The sequence below is a fragment of the Lepidochelys olivacea genome, assembly GCF_965140295.1.
Source record: "Lepidochelys olivacea isolate rLepOli2 genome assembly, chromosome: 13".
Classification (NCBI taxonomy): Eukaryota; Metazoa; Chordata; order Testudines; family Cheloniidae; genus Lepidochelys; species Lepidochelys olivacea.
The window spans coordinates 7683998-7706040 of NC_140423.1; the positions used below are offsets into that span (position 1 = coordinate 7683998).

Here is a 22043-nt window from a genome sequence, read left to right on the forward strand (position 1 = left end):
GCTGTGGGGTAACTGTCAGTGGCTGGGAAGGCTATGGACTGCAGCCAGCAAAGACCATCCTTCATTTTGCAAGGCGGGATTCTGGACTGTAGGGGGCAGAAGAGCCTGGCTGGCTGTAGTTTACAGCAGGTTCACACAGCTGTGCCATGTAACATTTAGATGAAAATATATTCATTGTTGGGTGGTAAAAAGAATAACAAGACCCCCCCGCTTCTCATTCAGGGAAGACAGTAATTTCCTGCACGTCTTTACTAGGGGCAAATCATGACACTCCCCACACTGTCTCCACAAGTAGAGGAATTGAGCTATGGCTCTGCCTCCTTCCTGACCCTCCCTCCCCACATGCTCCAGCAAGGCAGTAAACAGGCCAGCAGACCTGGATTCGGATGGACTTGCATGGGCGTATAGTCCAAGTTACATCTTTTCCATTTATTCCTCCCATGGTTGTGACATAGGCAAATGGACAATCATGTATTTGGGACTAGTCCAAGTACCCTTGGAGGCAATGCACGTTCATGTGTTTGTAAGATGGGAGCCTAAATTTGTTTCAGCAGAAAAACTACTATGTAATTTGGAGTCAACTTTTTTTATTATTTACCAGTCAAGGGCTCGATCCTGTTAGCACGGGCTCCCGGGCATAATGCTCACTACTGTGAATACTCCTGTCGTCTCACTACTGACCGTGGTAAGCAACGGGCATGGTAGTGACTGCAGGATTGGGGCCTACGTTTCGCTCTACCCCTCACTGCCATCAGAATATGACATGGACCACTGACCTGAACAGACCCTTGTGGACTCTTGTTATTTCTTCCTCTATCTCCATAGCCCTCTGGTATTACAGCTCGGGCCCGTAGGTTTGATCCAAAGCCAACTGAAATTAACTGGAGTCTTTCAATTGACTCCAGATTAGGCCCTTAGTGAACATGTTCCCTATCACACCAATTTACATTAGAGGCCTTTTGCAGTTGCCATATGATTAGCCATGCGTAGAAGAGGATCGTTATTATTATCAATGCCTTTCTCATGTTGTAGCACTAAAGGGAGAAATGTGATCTTGAGGATAGCATGCTTTGGGGAAGGACGAAGAACCAGTGGATTGTGTTCTAAGTGTAGAAGCTGAGGTTGGCCCTTTAAATTCATATACTTGGTCAGATGTCTGAGCTCTGCAATGTCCAGACATATATGGCGGGGAGGGGGGGAATGAACCTGGAGATTTAAAGTAATGCATCTAGTTGCTGTAATATTCAGGCAACTCAAAACATTCTTCTTGCCTGTAAATAACTGGAGAGAAAGCTCAGAATCTTCCAGCCTGTTGCTTCCCCTCTCCTATTTTCATCTCTTCTGATATTTGGAACAAATTACTTGGATTACCCCTGGTGAGCTCTTCTAGCACTTTACATTCGGGGCCAACACAAATGCATTTGATTTCTCTTCAGCCAATATGACTGAAGAGAACAGAAGGCTCTTCCTCAGTAGGCTACTTGACTTACCGATATACACAGGGGAGTAGTTAGACTTGACATTTTCATCTAAATAGGTCACTCCAAGAGTGTAGAGTGGTGTCGCTCCAATACCATGCAGGAACTGCCCAAGCATGAAGACAAATCTGTAGTTTGAGAGGATCGACGTGCTTTCCGCACACTGCACGCTGTGGTTGGAAGAGCACATGCCGGTCTCTTCCGAGAAGTGTACTTCATACTGGCTAGTGGTGAAATGGGGCAATGCAAAGACAATGGATCCTACTCCCATAATGAGCACTCCCCATCCCAGCCACCGTGGTTTATGCCCATTGCCCCCAAAGTAACTGACAAACGTCAAGCAGACACATGCTGCTATGTCGTAAGAGCTTGCAATCAGTCCGCTCTGGTAGCTGTGCAGGTCAAAGCGCCGTTCTATTGAGGTGATGACTGTATTAATGAAGCCATTCACTATCATCCCTTGCAAAAAAGAAGCCACACAGAGGAATAACAAGACACCCTTAGGTGTGTTGAAGAACTGTAAACAAGCAGGCGTGAAAGCCCCCCACCCACACTCAAGTTTGTCTCCTTCGGAGGAGACATATTTAACTCCTTTGTGGCACTGGCTTTTCTTTTCGGATGCTGCATCACAGAGAGGTTTCACATAAGAATCTGAAGGGCTGTTTGTGTTGGAATATAAAGTATCATTGCTCAGTGGTGTGTTACAAGGCTCCTTTAAGCTGTTCTCAACTGGACTGGATGCGCTGGTTACAATTAAATTCTGGGGGGGACTGAATTCATTTTCTCCTGTCAAATTATAAGACATTTCCATCAAAGCTTGTTTGGCTGTTTCTGGCTGAGGATCTTTTACACGGTGCAGTGACGATTTGGCTCCCAGTGTGTTGCAATTTATGGCCAGTTGTAAGCAGGCAGAGGGTGAATGTCAGGTTCCGGACCACTTCATTCTGTGGCAAGAACATCAGAAGAAGTTAGCAAACGTGACGTGCCAAGCAGTTCACCATTCTCACTGATTTCTGTACCAAACCTTCATTTCTGAACCAATTCTCCCACCAAGTTTAGCAAAACACTTAAGCTGCAGTGAGGACTTTGGATTTACCCAAAGCCTAATCCTGCCAATGGACTGAAATATGCAGAGTCACCTTGAAAAAGGAATAAGAAAACCCACTGTACATTAAATGATAGTCACGGGCAACATAACATTCTTACAGAAGCAAGGGGATTCTACGTTAATTCAGCAGCAATGTCTCCCTGTTCCCTTAATACTACAACCATTTATGCGGAAAGTGTATCTCAGTGTGTCTCATGCCAGGGGATACGGGGACAAATTCTCTTCTCAGATACATATGTGCAACTTCCATGGAATCTGAGGGCAGAATGCAGCTGCTAGTCGTTCTGACAATGTTCCGCGCAGATGCAAGAAGGTATAGAACCAAACTCAGACCATGCCCAGCCAATTTGTCTGTTTTGTCTACCTTGGGCTCTTGGCTGTCCTGCGGCCTCTGGTCCTGGCCAGACAGGACCGGACTGAGTGGCCTCCCTCTGAGCGGGTGAACAAAGGACCGTTACAGGGCGCGCAGCACACTAAAGTTTTGCCTATGGGCACCAGATTGTCTTGAGCAGCCTATGGTTGCAATTTAAGGTAAAACAATAGTGGTTCCTATTTGGGACCTTCGGAAGGGTGGCAGTCCAATAATGGAGGGTTAGGGTTAGGTTTCCTCAGGCCTAGTGTCATCTCTATTGAAGACAAATATGGTTTCCAGGCCAGTGGTGTGTCTCATTGGGGCACTTCTGCAGTGGCTCGGAATCACAGGACAGGATTCTAGTCAGTGTAAATCTGAATTAATTCCATTGGCTGGAGTGGAATTACTTTAAGGACTTGTCCACTTCGGGACACTCAGGAAAATGAATCTGAATTAACTAAAGGTGTGACTTTAAAGTGGATTAGTTAAACTGCATGAAACCTCTGTGTGGGTTCATTTAGAATTACAGTGGCCTTACTTTAGTTTAGTTTGAACAGAGGTTTCATGCAATTTTACCAATCCGCTTTAAAGCCATATATTTAGTTAATTCAGATTAATTTTCCTCAGTGTCCCTTGTGTAGACAAGCCCTAAGTTTACAACTGGTGTAAGTGAAATCAGCATCTGGCCCAAGTTGCTTACCCTTGATAGACAACGTACAGGAAAAGAACAGGGATGCAGCAAAGGCAGACGGATTGCAAGGTGACAGGCAGCATGCATCTGATCATTTCCACCATTTGTACTTGTTTTAATGTGTAAAGACAGAATCATTCTTTAACCTTCTCTGGGGAGAGGAGCAGAGGTATGGCAGTGGAGGAAAGTCCTTTTGAACAAGTGAGTCTGACGTGGAAGAGGGCATGTCATTTGAATAGCTGTAAACCGCTGATTGCTGCAGTGGCCCTAAAGCAACAAAAGAACGGCTTGTCCTGGTAATCAATGCAGATGTGACCCCAGTATAACCCTGTTCTGTATTAAGAAACTTTTAACAATTGCTATGTAGAAACCATAAATTTCACATTGTAAAAGGTCCCATGCGCTCATTTTTGGATATTGTTTAATAACAGCTTGTAACTATCACAAGAACTTTCCACACTTGATCAATTTTATTTCAGGCCCTGAGATCTATTTGCAATTATTCTGTGAAGTCCTCTCTATAGCTAGACTGTACATGCCATTTTAAAGCCAGCCGGAGGGCACAGACAGCTGACTATAAACTGATTACTGATGTGGATTGCCTACTCTCAAAGAGGTTCTTACACTGAGTACTCTTGGTGGCTCCAGTTTCCCCGTAACTGGTTGTGAAATACACTAGTTGAACTATAATATATGGAGACAGTGAGGAGCCCCATTGAATATTGGTCTTAAATAAATTAGAAAATAAGATATTTGAATTTTTTAGGGCAGGATATTTTCAAAGCATCCATATTTCATATTCAATCCCTGAATGTCAGGCTGTTGATGAACCTGTGACGTGCTGCCAACACTTGCACAAGAAGCTCCTATAAAAACGTTCCCGTTTAGACTGCAATAAACCTCATGTACCATCAGTGCCATGGGCTTGCAGAGAGCAGGGGTGAAGGAGAAGAGGAAACTGTTTGTTTGTTTTCCCTTTAAAACAAAAACGCTTTCTGATCATCTGAACCCAGGGGGAAAGCAGCTGCACTCGGCAAACCAATTAGTATTAAGCTGCATTTTGCTGGAAACACTTACAGATTATTTCTTTATATTATATATATATATAAAAATACACACACACACACACACACACACACACTGATTGCACCAGCTTGGTATAGATTCACAGCTCTGTGTGTCTGGGTGTGTGAGAATCTGACACCCAGAAAGCCACTGGGACCAACTTTCAGAGTAACAGCCGTGTTAGTCTGTATTCGCAAAAAGAAAAGGAGTACTTGTGGCACCTTAGAGACTAACCAATTTATCTGAGCATAAGCTTTCGTGAGCTACAGCTCACTTCATCGGATGCATACTGTGGAAAATGGAGAAGACATTATATACATAGAGACCATGAAACAATACCTCCTCCCACCCCACTCTCCTGCTGGTAATAGCTTATCCAAAGTGACCACTCTCCTTACAATGTGTATGAAAATCCGGGTGGGCCATTTCCAGCACAAATCCAGGTTTTCTCACCCCCCACCCCCATACACACACAAACTCACTCTCCTGCTGGTAATAGCTCATCCAAACTGACCACTCTCCTTACAATGTGTATGATAATCAAGGTGGGCCATTTCCAGCATAAATCCAAGTTTAACCAGAACGTCTGGGGGGGGGGGGGAACAAGGGGAAATAGGCTACCTTGCATAATGACTTAGCCACTCCCAGTCTCTATTTAAGCCTAAATTAATAGTATCCAATTTGCAAATGAATTTCAATTCAGCAGTTTCTCGCTGGAGTCTGGATTTGAAGTTTTTTTGTTTTAAGATAGCGACCTTCATGTCTGTAATTGTGTGACCAGAGAGATTGAAGTGTTCTCCGACTGGTTTATGAATGTTATAATTCTTGACATCTGATTTGTGTCCATTTATTCTTTTACGTAGAGACTGTCCAGTTTGACCAATGTACATGGCATAGGGACATTGCTGGCACATGATGGCATATATCACATTGGTGGATGTGCAGGTGAACGAGCCTCTGATAGTGTGGCTGATGTTACTAGGCCCTGTGATGGTGTCCCCTGAATAGATATGTGGGCACAGTTGGCAACGGGCTTTGTTGCAAGGATAGGTTCCTGGGTTAGTGGTTCTGTTGTGTGGTATGTGGTTGTTGGTGAGTATTTGCTTCAGGTTGAGGGGCTGTCTGTAGGCAAGGACTGGCCTGTCTCCCAAGATTTGTGAGAGTGTTGGGTCATCCTTCAGGATAGGTTGTAGATCCTTAATAATGCATTGGAGGGGTTTTAGTTGGGGGCTGAAGGTGACGGCTAGTGGCGTTCTGTTATTTTCTTTGTTAGGCCTGTCCTGTAGTAGGTGACTTCTGGGAACTCTTCTGGCTCTATCAATCTGTTTCTTCACTTCTGCAGGTGGGTATTGTAGTTGTAAGCAAATAGAATAAATAAAAGAATAAATGGACACAAATCAGATGTCAAGAATTATAACATTCATAAACCAGTCGGAGAACACTTCAATCTCTCTGGTCACGCAATCACAGACATGAAGGTCGCTATCTTAAAACAAAAAAACTTCAAATCCAGACTCCAGCGAGAAACTGCTGAATTGGAATTCATTTGCAAATTGGATACTATTAATCTAGGCTTAAATAGAGACTGGGAGTGGCTAAGTCATTATGCAAGGTAGCCTATTTCCCCTTATTTTTTCCTACACCCCCCCCCCCCAAGACGTTCTGGTTAAACTTGGATTTATGCTGGAAATGGCCCACCTTGATTATCATACACATTGTAAGGAGAGTGATCAGTTTGGATGAGCTATTACCAGCAGGAGAGTGAGTGTGTATGGGGGTGGGGGGTGAGAAAACCTGGATTTGTGCTGGAAATGGCCCACCTGGATTTTCATACACATTGTAAGGAGAGTGGTCACTTTGGATAAGCTATTACCAGCAGGAGAGTGAGTTTGTGTGTGTGGTTTTTGGAAAAAAAAAAGGGGGGGGGCGTGAGAAAACCTGGATTTGTGCTGGAAATGGCCCAACTTGATTATCATACACATTGTAAGGAGAGTGATCACTTTAGATAAGCTATTACCAGCAGGAGAGTGGGGTGGGAAGAGGTATTGTTTCATGGTCTCTGTGTATATAATGTCTTCTGCAGTTTCCACAGTATGCATCCGATGAAGTGAGCTGTAGCTCACGAAAGCTTATGCTCAAATAAATTGGTTAGTCTCTAAAGTGCCACAAGTACTCCTTTTCTTTTTGGGACCAACTTGTGTGCAAAGTAGGTGTTTGTGGCTGTAGAGTACAGGTGCAAATAGTGAGTGTGCAATTTTACACTGCCAAAACAAATGCTGACCTTGGAAAATTCAGGCCTATGGTGCTATGAGAGGTATGGACCTTATGCCAATGTTATTAACTATTTCACTGCTGATCATTTGGGGTTTGATCCTGCAAGTTGCTAAGCACTCTGGGCCCCGATCCTGTCTTCAGTAGTTCAAGAACTCACATGCTTAAATTTAAGTGCTTCTGGATCACAGCAGAAAGTGCCTAGCAACTTTCTGTACTGAGCTCTTTACCAGGAATGTCCAGCTACTGTGGGACTGCGTGTGGAGTGTAGATTTGTGACCAGAATAGAGAACAACCATTCTTTTTGTTTTCCCAGTTGAATTCCTTTCAACAGGCTGATAATCTAAGAACGTGTTCACATTTCATGAGTCATTTTCACCAAGATAAAATTTGTACTCCTCTTGAATGTCAGTTCTAAATCCTCCAGGCTACTGCCAGCACGTGCTAACACTGAAACTAACCACACACTTTGAAATTTAAATGCAGTGCCAATTTTTTAAAAAAAGTATCATCATAAAACGGTAATGTCATAAATATAAAGCTATCTGTGATTTTTTTTAGCCCTGTGGCCTTATTTCTGCTATCATCCTTCATTTATTTTCACTTCTTTTAATACAGAACAGGAAGCAATAAATAAAAATGCATCAACGTTCTAGCTACATTAAAGTAAAAACATGGCTACTGGCTTGAGAGAATCTAGGCTATACACTAGAAAAAAATATTCCGATGACCTTCTATACTATGCACCAGTTTCTTTACTGAAGTTTACTTTAGCATGAAGCCATAAAAAAATCTGTCTCCCAGAGTGTATGTATAAATGTATCATTTTTGCAAGCTCATCTTTCTGGTATTCTCATTACACTTGCTCCTAATAATCTAAATATAATAAACTCTTAAACTATGGATGTGTGTTGTGGTATACAAACCCCCACACCCTGGGCAAGCAGGGGTTAAAGAACTGCTCTGGGCTCAGCCAGCCCCGCCTGCTACACCTGTAGGAAATGCTCCAAATGGGGAAGGATTTAAAGGTGGAGGAGCAGCTCAACTGGGGGCAGACCAGAGAAGAGAGCAGACTGGCGCCCTGTAGCTCCAGCAGCAGAGAGCTAAGGGCAAGACAATCTCTCCACACGACAACTGCCCAAAGGTCCCTCCTTGAGGGAATGGAGGCCCTGCTGCTGAGTCAGCTTGAGAGGGAAGCATTTCCCTCTCCCTCTCATAGGGACTCCGAGTTTTGTTCATTGCCCTCTGTTTTGTTTCAATGACCCCAGCAGGTGAAAGCCCTAGGACACAGCTGGCCCAGGAGGGTGGGTGGGCCATACCACTGAAGGAGGAATTTGCTGCCCAAGAGAGGAAGAGAGCTATACACACCCATCCAAAGCTGTCTTGTGGTGAGCAGACACCCTTCACTCCGCCTAAATGCAGATGGTGACCATGGGACCATTGCGGGGGGCAGGCAGGACGTGGCCCAGGGAGGGCAGCCATAAGCAGCCCAAGATGTCAGATCACTCATAGTCCTCAAAGAGCCCTGGGTTGGAGCCCAGTGGTGTGGGAGGGCCCGGACTCCCTTACCAACAACCCCTCTGCAAGTCATGGGCCTACGCTCTGACCACTAGGCAATGCTACCCTACTGACCAACCCCCTGAGAGAGGACTGTCACAGGATGTCTTATCTGATTATTTTCCCACACAGAGAAACTTCATTCTTCAAACTGTCAGCACCATCTGCCTTTGTAGTCATATCCTGACTGACTCAGTTTGCAACTACATGCCGCAAGAAGGAAAACCATACTGCTTGAATATAATGTCCAGCAAACCAATTTTTACCTAGGAAAGTAATTTAAGAATAGGGTCATATTAAGTAGGAGCAATTCACTTCCATAGGTGAGTGTACCTCCTTCAGAGGACAGAATACAGCCTTTAGAAAAGAGCGCTTGATTTAACTACATACAATTCCTAATTGTCACTCTTTATAGGGACCACACAAGTATGGCTTTTCACTGATCTTGATTTTTAATCACTCAGTTGATAATTTCCAGATTTTAAATATGTCTAGATTACTTTACATACTGATTACTGTAAACTATACATTTACCCATCTTTCAGAAAGATTACAGCTAAACTATGCTCTCTAACTCTCCTGTAAACTTTCTTTCTTGTGAACTTTCTTTTCTTGGCTTGCATTTGATTATGAGATTAGTAAAGGTCCTCCCCCTTCTCCTCCCACCAAAAAAAAATATTTGGCTTTATATCAACAGTGAAAATAACAAAGGTTTTCATTGGATTATCATTGAATATAGCACAGTAAGTCACAGGACCAAAATTAAAAATACTCTGGAACTCGGCTGCGGACCTCAATTAGACGAATGTTATGAGTTAGCTGATAATTGGCATCTGACGTAATCCTATTTGCTGAAACATGCCCAACAATAGTTAATCTTCCTTTTTACTCTGTGGCAGTTGGACTTTTATAGGGTCTTACTGCAGCAAATGACATCCTTTCACAATTTAAGCTTTCCCATCGGTGAAAGCGGCTTATGCTATATGGGTCAACACTGAAGTATTGTGTAAGATCATAGTGTCATAAGGAATATTTGCTGAGTAATTGAATAAAAACCAAGCCCCTTCTTCATGAGTGAGGAAGGCTTATTGATTCTAACCATCCATCCATGACTCCCTGGTCCCATGGCTTCCTACCAGCATCTGTGACTCCAAATCATTTTGTTTCAGGCTAGACTGGGGAAAACAGAGCCAGGTGGCTGAGATGCTTGGTGGGTCACACCAGGCCCCATAGCAACTGCAAAGCCTTTCCCTGTGGGAATAATGGCCTGTGGATCAACCAAGTTGCAAAACCATTTACTGCCCCCTGCAGGCCTGCCCTTGCCTTGCTGTCAATTCACCTTCATGACAGCATGCCAAGAGCTGATCTCTATAGCAACCCCTCCTGTATGGGTTCTGCACATCCTTAACCTCTCCCCCTCACCTGTTCTCCTGCATGCGGTGCAAGACAGAAATCGTCATTGCTGCAGGCTCCAAATACATTAGTCTGAGCAGGAAATACAAGGCATAGCATGTAGAGCAAACAGTCAATGAGTTATGTGTAGCCCCAAAATATGGTTCATTAGAGTATTAGGCACTGTACTGGTTTCAGTACTTCTCATACCGTGTAGGAGTGATAGTCATTGTGTCCCGTTCTCTTATGCAGGGTGTCCTGAACCAGTTAAAACAACTGACGACAACATATGGTGCCCAACCTAAATCCTAAACCCGAACACCTCAGACTTTGGGGAAGTTCAGATCGTGATCCAAATTTTGCATCTCAGGCCCATCCATCACTCAAGAACAGGTCAAGGTCTTCTGGCCCCATCTGGTTAATTTATCTTAGTAACATGTACTGAATTTTTCATGGATTACTTGGGTTATGAGGATTATCCATATTATTTCTGTCACAGATAATAAACTCCATATGGATAAAGTGTAATCCACTCATTGGTTTATGAATGGCAAAGCCTCCCAAGGAGTGTCACAAATCCACATGATTCTTCTGTGAACTGGCTTTTGCACTAAGAGTGCTGATATAGCTAAAAGATGGAAAAAAAGAACTTGTACAATATACTGACTATGTTGGGATTGTTCCCTGGTACGTGTGACACTGTAAATAATTTCACTATCCTAAAATGGCTAAAGGCCTGAGATCTTTTACTTTGTAATCAGTCTGGGAAACAGTGAGCAAGAGTTGGCCTCAAGAAAATATAGTGCATTTAATAATTGCAAGCTAATAGTATATTTCAGATAAACACCCCCCCCACAGTTTGACAAAGGCTCACTGTGTTTCGTTGGGGCTGTGCAAGTGTGATAAAGGGCAAAATTTGGCTCTCCGTATGAAAGTAATTTACTCCATTCCAAGGCCAGACGAGACAATTGTGATCATCCTAAGAGCTATCTTCTTCATACTGGGAGGTCCCTTCCTCCCTCATTAGTCCCACTGGAGTCTATAGCACCACTTGAGGAGCAGGGACTACTCAATGCGTGTCAGACTAGTAGCATCTGATCTTAAATGACCACTTTAGGAAGGCTCTATAATAAAATAAAATGTTATTAATAAATAAAGCTTAGCACTTACAGAGCACTTTGCACTTCTTCAATGCATTTTGCAATCATTAACACATTTATTTAATAATATTATTTTCTCACATAATGTGTTTTGATGGGTTTCAATTAGTTGCTTGAAAACACGTTGAAGATGAATCAACCCACCTTTTCAGAGCGTATTTATTTATTTCAGTTTATCCATGCAACGATAAAAGTGCCTGTGCGTGGATCTAGGGGTCTTAGACAGACTCTAACAACACACAGTTTCAATTCAAGGAAGAGATTTAACAGCATAACTTTCATTCTGGCAGAGAGAACATTACTCAAACATAAAAAGTTTGGCCTTCAGTAATAGAATACCCAAACCTCTTCCATTAATACCATTCCTCTTTTAATGCCTTTCTCCCCAAAAGTTTGAGCAAACATATGTAAAAGTGTGTGTTCAGTTGTTGTGCTCATCATCCTGTAAAGTAATGATGCTCAAATGTGGCCAGTTGGATGTTAAGTGAGTGCACATTTACTGTGATGCAAGATAATTTGCCCATGCAAAATTAGTCCAGTGCACATGGACTTTTGTTCACATGTATTTCTGAAAAAGAGCTAAGTATTATTGTTTTCAAGCAGTTAGGTTCTTTAATCATATCTAGATAAATTCACTGGTCAGAATAAAATTGCAGCATAAAACCTTTAAAAATCAGCTTTTCCAAACTGTTGTCACAGTGTAACTGTGAATGTCTCCTTTTTTAAGGAGAGGGGAAAATATATTAATCACAATGTGGATACTACTGTGGCTTGACGTTTTAATGCCAACTACTCTATCTCTCACTTCTGTACCCTCTCTCTATATTCATTAACCAAAGTAGAAACCTGTCTCCAAAATCTATATGCCAACAACTTTTTCAAAAACCACTGATTAGCAAAAAATAGATAAATCTCTTTCTCTCTCAACTTGCTCTGAAAGTACGTATCTATTCAGTAGACACATCACTGTTTTACTATCAAACCTCAAAAGAGCAGTAAAAAGAAGTCTAGCATCCTTTTCCACACTTTATATTTTTGAAAATATTCATCATTAGTGAAATGAAATATCATTACCAGGCATAGTCTTTGCAGATCATCTACAAACATCAGTTTAATCCAGGTAGCTATCTTAGCATCAACTTATAAAGAACTTTAGTCTTCTTCAAATTCTTTGTGAATAGGACTTTTTTTTTTTTTTTTTTTACACAAGTAACAATTTATTAGCCCTCTCCTGTAGGCCCCAATCCTGGAGTAAGATCAAGCCCCCGAATGCTGTGGTTTGACAAGCCTGGCTCATTAAATTGCATTAGTGACTTAGGCAAAAGTGATTACCATTTTGTGCATACAGTGGGCATATTAGCTACATGCATAGAGACTCACCTGATGGAAGCAGAATTTTGGGATAAAGTCTATTTTTTTTTATTTTTGCTGGATACTTAATGTTATGTGTCTTTAACAAGATTCAGATAAAAGCAAACATACAAATAGGCATTGCCAGTAGATTACATATTTTTAACCTCCATTGCTTTCCCCCAGGGCAGCAAAGGTTCACACTGATAAGAAATGATTAAATTCCAGTGTCTATCTTGGAATCCACTTTCCCTTTTAAAAAAGAAAGATAACAATACTGGAGAGAAAAGGTCAGAAATACATTCACCATGAAAGCAGTCAGCAAATTCGTTCGCTCTATCCATTGTTCAAAAATACATGGCCTGACTTTTCTATTACTTCCACTGGTTTTATACTATCTTGCTACTGTTGCATTGACTTCAGTGGAGTGACTCCTCATTTATGCCGTTATCACTGAATCTAGCCCAGTGGGTTCTATCAATTACAATTATTGCTAACTCAGAAGAAAGCTAATTGCGAATGGTCCAAGATTTTTTTTTAATATAAATCTCTTTTAAATGTGGGACCCAGTCAAAAGTTAAATTTCCAGCTGGGGTCGGTGACTTTAAATCCACTGATATAAAATTAATTCAGCCATGCATCAAAAGAGAAGGCTGGAGATGGCAGGGATCCAGGTCCTTCTTGAATCCAAGATTATCCAGGAACAGCTCCTTAGTGAGCTTTAGAAATGCTGGTATTTTCAGCATGTGTAAACTGGACACAAATTAGGACTATAAGTAGAACTGGACATTGTGTCAAAGTCTGCCAATATTTTTCTATAGCTGACAGCAGAATCATGCTCTGTGTCTTCTTCCTTTACACTAATTTCCCCCTTCTATTGTTATTATTTGATACTGTGGTCCTCAGTACATGCAGCAAGGCCAGGATTTATCTACTTTGGGACCTGCACAGTTTCCTCAAAGTTTCAGCCCCTGGCTGCCTGGGCAACTTGGTCAGCATTCAACCCTTCATCACATTCTTGCACTCCCACTTCTTGAGCTGTCACCAGCTGCACAAGCTCCTTCCCAGCGTTGTCTAGAATGTGCACCTTTTGGAAGATGGAGGAGAAAATCTTAGCAAGCAGGGCTACAAAGGAGGCCCTAGTTTTGAAACTCTTACGTGGGCAAAACGCCCATTGTCTTTGATCGATGATAATACATAGCACATTAATAGTGGTTTTTCATCTGTAGATTTCAACATGCTTTACAACAGGGATGGACAACCTTTGGCACACAGCCCATCAGGGAAATCTGCTGGCATGCTGGGCCGCTTTGTTTACCTGCAGCGTCCGCAGGTTTGGCCAATCGCAGCTCCCACTGGCCATGGTTCGCTGTTTCATGCCAATGGGGGCTGCAGGAAGCGGTGGCCAGCACATCCCTCAGGCCCGGTCCGCTTCCCGCAGCTCCCATTGGCCTGGAACAGCGAACTGCGGCCAGTGGGAGCCGTGATCGGCCAAACCTGCGGATGCTGCAGGTAAACAAACCATCCCGGCCCACCAGCAGCATTTCCTGACGAGCCTCATGCCAAAGGTTGCTAATCCCTGCTTTACAAAGGTGGGGAAGCATTATTATCCCATTTTGCAGAGAAGGAAACCAAGGCATGGAGAGGGTAAGTGTCCTGCTCAAAGTCACACAGCAAGACAGTGGCTGAGTCAGGGATGGAACCCAGTCACCATTCCTGTAACAGACTGTGTGGATGGACTTCTGTGTCTATGTGAAACATCAGTGGAGGTCTGCTCACATCCAGTCCATCGCAAGATCAGGGACCAAGTCTCTTGGCTCTCAAGCTGGAGTCCACTGCCTCTACATGATCAGCCTCCCAGTAGCAACAATTATGTATAATTATACACATGGCTCTATTAATAGCTATGGAACTGTTGCCCACAGTGCGTGAAATTTGCCCCCGTGCATAAAAATCCTATGCTAAGTCATACTTAATTGTTCTAAGTAAGGTGAATTTCACCCAGTATCAACAGAAAGCCAGAGCAGATGATTACCAAAAAGCATTTTAGGTACTAGATTACGTAGAGCCAAGATTTCAAGACGGCTGGAAGTTAAAGTCAACAAAGTTCAACCAGGAAATACGATTAAGACATTTTGAGCAGAAAGGACAATTAACCTTTGGAACAGACTACCAAGGGCTGTCATGAATGCTCCATTGCTTAAAGTTTTTAAATCAAGACCAGATGATTTTCTAAAAGAGATACTCTAGTTCAACCACAAGTTGTTGGGCTAGACTCCGGAATCACTTCATGAAAGCCTATGGCCTGAGTTATGTAGATCAGGTGATCAGATTGCAGGGTTCTTCAGGTCTATCTCACTTTCAAACAGAGCCGGAAGGGTGTGATCTTTACATGCCATGAAGGCTCCAGTGAAGCAAGGTACACAAGGAGTGGCTGTCCAGCTGAAATAGTCATGCTTTGCTTAAATCAGTTCCTTAAAATTGTTTTACCGTTGTTTTTACTGTAAGTACACTGCTTTCCAAACAATGTGCAGAAAGGAAACTGTTTCTTCTGGCATCACTCTCTTCTTGACTCTCCCCAAAGGCAAAATAAGCTTATGATTCTTCCTCTTACAAGAAATACTATGTCAGCTTTTGGCTAATTTGAACACTGCGGTCACGGTGCACAAAACCACATTATTACATTAGCCAGAATTCTGCATCCTGAAAACCCCACTACATATTGCATCTTTGTCTCATTACATAGGCTTTTGAGAGGACCCGAATTCTGGGTGCATTGCAGCCTCCGACTCCAAATGCAAATATCAAATCCCCAGGTTGCATTCACAGCTGCAGCAATTGCACAAGGACACTAGGAACTCCATCCTGCAGAGCTAGGGATGAGAGGTGTGACAGAGTAACACTGAGTCAGCAATAGGGGCTGCTGAGCTTGACATTTGGGTGGTCACAGTACCATAGGGTGAAGTAGAGTAAAGAGAGGAGTGGGATGACAATAACAATGTGGCCAATAGATATCATGAGACACTGAGCAGCGGGTCTGGAACAATATGGTTTTCATAGAAGCCCCGGGCGCTTTTTAGTCAGTGGCTGGCCTCAGGACTGCCTCAGCTGTAGGCTTCTACAGTGGCACTGGACTGGAAGCAGGGGACACTGAAAATCCCAAGTGTGGTCTCTATGCATTCACTGGGTTGCACACAGACACTCTGACTTGGCCACACCCTGTCTTCATCTCCCTGCATGCCCGTTTCTCCCTCTGCTAGCTGCCGTTTCTTAATGGACAGCCGTCTGAGTCTAAATTATTAAAAATCACACCATCGATTTTGTAGCAGATTTCCCCTTTGATTTCAAAGAAGAGAGCAGACAGCACATTATGACCTTGAATTGTTAAACCTTTCCAAGAAATTAAAATTCACATAAACCAGTGACCATATGCAAACACAGATCCATGATTTAAACAAACAAACAACAAACTTTATTCCAAGGGCCAGAACACTGGCTTAAAAGACACAAACCCAGACAACTTGTAAACCTCCCTGCTTCTGAGAGGGCATTTTCAAGTCACAGAGCCATTGATCAGATCTGTGATTCATTCCCATGGCCAGCCAGCAAATTGCTGCCAAATGGTATTTCTTCCTGAGACCGAGGAAGAAACAAGTGTATAATGTTCTCATTGTCAAAGCAAAACATCTGCTGGAATTCGGAGTGGTTTGTTGTCCGTGTGTGGCAGTGAGAAAGCCTGTAGATCATAGTCTCCACTGTCTCTCACACATGGGAAATTATAGTATTACACAGCAGCTGTTGGAGGATACGTTTACTCGGAAATCTGAAATCTGTCTTTAAAGGATTCTTGCCTTCCGTGAAACAATAGTCTGATTTTCATTTATGGTACGAGAACATTTTATTGTTGTCCACTAAAGGCTAACGGGGCAAGATACAGACCGGCCCTTTGAGTGTTAAAGGAGATGAATACAATGGAAGAAATCCTGCCTGCAGTTATAAACATAGATGGATGTAACGGAGGGCAAAACTTGGTCTACTCTCCTTCTCCATAACAAACTATGGGTCTGATTCTGCCAACCTTGTTCACCTTATGTCGGATTTATTCACACAAGAAGTCCAGTCAAGGTCTATGCAACTTCTCACAGTAAGTAAATAATACTCAAGAAAGAAAGAATCTGACCCCCTATGTGATCGAATGTGAGAAAAACTTACACTTAAAAAACTGCACTGTTTAAAAAAAATGTAAGGCTGAGATATTCAAAGCTGCCTAGTGAACATGGGTGCCTAATTCACATTCATTGTAATTCAGTTTTTTTAGGTAGCTTTGAAAATCTCCCCCTAAAATACTTCTTTCAATGTTTTCCCTCAGATTTTAGGAAAAAAGTCCAAACAAATGGGTCACACTCTGATCTTGGTTACCCTGATGTCAAAGGAGTTACCCTGGATCGACACTGGTGTAACAGGAATCAGAATCTGGCTTCAAGGAGCCAGCTCCTCAGTCCAGAGTAAGTCTACTCCAGCAGTGCAAAGAGGACTTAAAGCTGCCTTCAGGAGGCTGCTAGGGATTCCCTTGTTATAGGGGAATCCCCTGGCAGCATAAAGGGCCATGCCATCCACTCCACCCTCATTCATCTAGGGGATGTAATGCAGAGCTGGGCATGGGAAGAATGCACTACCCGTTAGCAATTCTGGACCAGCAGAATGACCCCTCTGGCGCCATTCCAGCTGAAATGAGTTGGAGCAACCCCTGCACCTGCTCTAACTTGCACCAGGAATCAGGGTTGAGTCCATGGTCTCTATGTGGCCCCCAAAATGGAAGAAATTTTAAAACAACAATTTTTAGAATATCTTAATGTTTTAAAGTTTGGCTTGAGGTGGTTTTCTGGGAAGGGTATATTTAGGAACAGAAAAGGTAAGCACTTTTGGGAACACTTATTTCTTTATCAGGTGCTATTCTCGTTTATCAGACTTCTATAGTTTGTCTTTATTTTACTATATCTTTGACAGCTAGCAAAATGAAAGTCCTGTCTCATTGCCACAGTGTGTTTCGAGAGATGTATTTCACAAATGTGAAATTGTATCTCTGGAAATACAGAAAAATACTTTTGCTAGGAATTTCTTCAGACAGACCATAACAAATCCTTATGTATCTCCTTTGAAAAAAAACAAAATATGATCTTGTTTTCTCAACATGTACAACTACCTCCTTTAAAATCAATTAAAAAAACCCTTAAGTGTTACAAGTTCCCTTTTCTTCTTACACCTGTTATCATTCAAAAAAAACTGTCTTCAGTTCCCTCAGTTTGACATTCTGCAAGTTTGCATGGTAAAAGATTGTTCACGCCACATATAAAATATACATTATATTTTAAAATTAGGGGCTAAGTCACCCCTGGGACAGATCTCTGTAAATCAGTGGGATTACACAAGGGATAGAAATGGCCTAATGTGTTTAATTACAATGGGAATTTCAAAGACTAATCTAGATGCTTGCCATGCTACTGAAAAGTAAAACACAATACAATTAGAATAAAAAGGATGTTTTGCACTTATATTGCGCTCCAACTATGGATCACAATAGTTTTTAAACTGCATTAAACCCCTAAGAGACAGCTAAATACAATGACATTACTTTTTGACACCAGCAATATGGAAATCTTGTGTAAAAGGTTAGCTAGCTTCTGTCCAAACAGAGGTTTAACATCAGAAAAACTTTTCTATGTAAATATTAAATGTTTTGCTTAAACAGTCCACCTACTTACCTCTCTGTCTTAGGTATTTCCAATGCAATGGCCACTGTAGTAACTAAGGACATCGTGCAAACCCCAATGAAGTCGATTACAGACTGTCCATTGACTTCAGTACTCTTTGAATCAGTTCTTATGTCAAATCAGTACATTTCCTATCATGATCGCCAAAGTAGGATGGGACATGTTTGGTTGGGAGTTGTAATGGGATGGAGTCTTTGACTCCTAGTAGGTCATTGTTTCATATAGTGATGAATATGGTAAAGACTGAATATCATGGCCAGCCAGTAGCTCTTCAGTGGCCTGCATGAAAGAGTTGGGGGTGGGGAGGTTGCTCCATCTAATTTCTAATGGACAGATGTCCACATAATAGAAACCATCATAACAATGGGTCTGATCCAATATCCTGCCGTGGATGCTAATAGACATTGGATTAGGCCCAATATGGTAGCTGAGGTACATTGGCAGAGCAGTGTATGGAACTTTGAATTGTCATTGCTTTGCACATCTCACTCTGAAGATAAATGACTTAAGACCAAGATCCTCACAGGCATGTGTGTGCCTAATTCCCTTTGAAATCAGTGGAAGTTAGGAGCCTAAATATCTTTGAGGATCTGGGACTAAGATTCTGGTGCTGTCACTCTGGCATCTTTCATGGGCTCTAAATTCACTAAGGCCAGAATGGAGCTATGACAATTTATGTCACCTGAACATTTGGCTCTAAATTGCCTTAATAACAACAACAAACAGGAAAGAGAAAGTGGTTCAAAGGTATTAAAGGAGCACACGACAGGCCTGGTCCTACTACCATTGAAATAAAAATTAAAACTCCAATTGGCTTCAAAGGCTGTCACCTTGAAATGCCTGCCGGGGGGACTTTGTAACTAGTATGGAGCAGACCCACCTTAAAGTAACAGCACTGGAAGGACGTGATCTTATATACCATAAAGGCTGCAGGGGCATCAGGTTATGAAGGGAGTAGGGTGACCAGATGTCCCAATTTTATAAGGACAGTCCCGATTTTTGGGTCTTTTTCTTATATAGGCTCCTATTACCCCCCACCCCAGTCCCGATTTTTCACACTTGCTGTCTGGTCACCCTAGAAGGGAGAGACAGCATTAAAAGGGGAATCTTTCCTTTGATATCATACTCTATTTGGCTAACCACCAAGCCTGCAACAAACTAAATAAAAGCATTCGATGACGTGAGCTGTAGCTCACGAAAGCTTATGCTCAAATAAATAAAAGCATTGTGATTCTTCCGATTAGAACAAATACAGTGTCAGCTCTTTGCTAAATATTTGCATAGGAGGATCTCACTAAGCATTACTATATTATTATATTAACCAGAATTCTACATAACGGAAAAACCCTCTCATTGCATAATCACCTTGCTCCACACTTCACTGACAGCAAGACGGCATAGTGATTAAGGAACAAACTGGAAAAGTCAATGTTCTATTAATGCTACTCCAGTGTGTTCTGTTCATGCTACTGAAACAGAATTCAAATACAATGCCCAAATACTCAGTTTGTATTCCTACAGTAACTGTGCCTGCATAGTAGGGACTCAGTCCTGCAGGGGTCTGGAGGAGGTCTTGTGAGAGAGCGAGAGGTTGCTGAGCACGGGGCTTTGTTACTCAAAATCAGGGTGGATAAAAATCAATGATTTTTAAAAAAATAAAATAAAAAAAATTGGATTTTTTTAATAAAATGCTTTTTGAGGAAAAACGCTATCTAAAGATAGTTTTAATTAAGATACATTATAGCTCCACAATATCTCATCATGGAATAGGGATTATAAATTCTAATTCTATAGTATAAGACAATATTCATGTAATGTTTAAGGAAAGTTTTGTAAATGAGTTCCAATAGTTCATGGATTAGGGACCCAATCTTATGGGGTTCCAGGGGCTTCTGTATAGATTATTTAGGCTAATCTTTCTATCTACCCAATGGGACTCAGTGCTCAGTCTAAAAGATACCATCAAAGATGCTTAGTTTTGCAGTTCTCAAACTGTGGATTTGTGTCTCCAGAGATAACACGCTTGTTAACAGCAAAAATGTTTTTAAATAAATAAAAAAATGATATATAGAGGTGAGAAATAACAGACCACAATCCTATTGTCCCTCTGCAAATTTGTTTACACAGAGTCAATCCCTTACCTCTCTCTAAAAGTGCAAAGTTTCAAAAAGTTCAATGAATAGAAGAGTGTTGGGGACAAAATAGATTTGGACAAGGAGAAGAAGTCTGGAGATAAATGTGAGATGGGAGGGACAGGCAGTAGAAACAAAAGTGAAACTGTTTGAGCAGCATATTCCAGAAGTCTTGAGGTCTTTCTGACTGTAGCCTTCATTGATTTGAGATCTACCATACCATTCTCTCACTAGAAGGGAAAACCTATAATGGCAGCAGGCCATAAAAGAGACCCAGTTTGGGTCTCATCTGAGTTGTGAAGAATATGTATTAAGGTTATAACAACGCACAAGAATACACTTTTATGTAGAAATCCATGATTAAATCGAGTCTGCCTGACTAGTGATTTAAATCAAATCCACCCTGCTCATAATAAAAGTGAAATAAACCAAGGAGAGTGATCACTGCCATGTGTTGGCTTGACAAGAAGAGTACGATCAGCGGAGATCATTCTAAAGCGCTATGCCATCCACTCCACCCTCATTCATCTAGGGGATATGTTAGGGTGGATTAGACATGGGAGGAGTGCACTATGTTCTAGCAATCATTTTAATTTATTTATGGTGCCATGGTAGTGCCTAGCGGCCCCAACCACAACCCAGGGCTCCATCATGCGAGGTGATGTACACACACATAATAAAAATACAGAGCTTGCCTTGGTGTGTTTGCAATCGATGCTCACACGGCACTGAGTAGTTGGATGCTAATTTCTTTGCACCCTGGGGTGCTTTTCCATCAGTGACTGGCCCTCACACTCTGTCTGCTAAATGCAGATCTAAAGTAGTAGCAATTACTCCTTGTTGGCAGTAGGAGAGATTGAAAATCCTAGCTGCTATGCATGTGAACTGAACTCACGGGATTGCACTCACTCTCTTTGCCATGGTCACCCTGTGGGCCAGATTCTCTTCTGGTGTAAATCACTGTAGCTCTAGTGACATCAATGAAGTTTCCTTATGTCACATCAGCTGAAGATCTGGCCTTCCGTCTAAACCTTCCCTCCCCAGCATGCCAACTCCTCCCCAGTCAAAAGCTCTCATTTCAGAGCACACACCGGTGTCAACTCAGGTTGCTGAGCTCATTGTCCTGCACTACATGGAAGCCTCTCTGCACTTCTGAGGGCTGAATCCTAGAGCTTTGGCTTTGCACTTCTTTCAGAAGTACTGAGCCCTAGGTAGGGTGACCAGAGAGCAACTGTGAAAAAGTGGGACGGGGGTGGGAGGTAATAGGTACCTATATAAGAAAAGGTCCCCAAAAACGGGACTGTCCCTATAAAAATGGGACATCCGGTCACCCTAGCCCTAGGTATATGCATACATTCATTGCAATCATCCCAGCACCAAAACCCTGGACACATTCTTTTCTGCGCATCCATTCCCATTATTGCTGATTACCAAGATCTATGCCGTATATATACAGGGCTCACTTATCTCTTTCTACTCAAGTGATTCTACACAATGAAGGGTTGGTGGGTTTTCTTTAACATAAATTCATGCCCATAACAGCAGTGTATACACCAGGAAACAAGATATGAAAAAAGCTGAGGGTCGTGTTAGGATATCCCCATGCCTGGGTGAAAATGACCAATCTGCACAAAGATGCTAATAGCCATGCTAACCTACCTCACTGGAAGCAGCGTGGAGCTCACTTTGCTAATGCTAAAGGCCATTGAGATCTCA

At 42.2% G+C, this 22043-nt stretch overlaps 1 protein-coding gene across 1 annotated transcript in view; it reads right to left on the reverse strand.

Moving 5' to 3' along the window:
• SLCO4A1 (solute carrier organic anion transporter family member 4A1) overlaps nt 1-22043 on the reverse strand; it is a 47513-nt gene that overhangs the window by 21360 nt on the left and 4110 nt on the right. Inside the window, exon 3 of the mRNA XM_084646437.1 lies at nt 1491-2422. Within this exon, the coding sequence (XP_084502563.1) occupies nt 1491-2289 (799 nt within the window). The 5' untranslated portion in view covers nt 2290-2422. The remainder of the gene's footprint in view (nt 1-1490; nt 2423-22043) is intronic.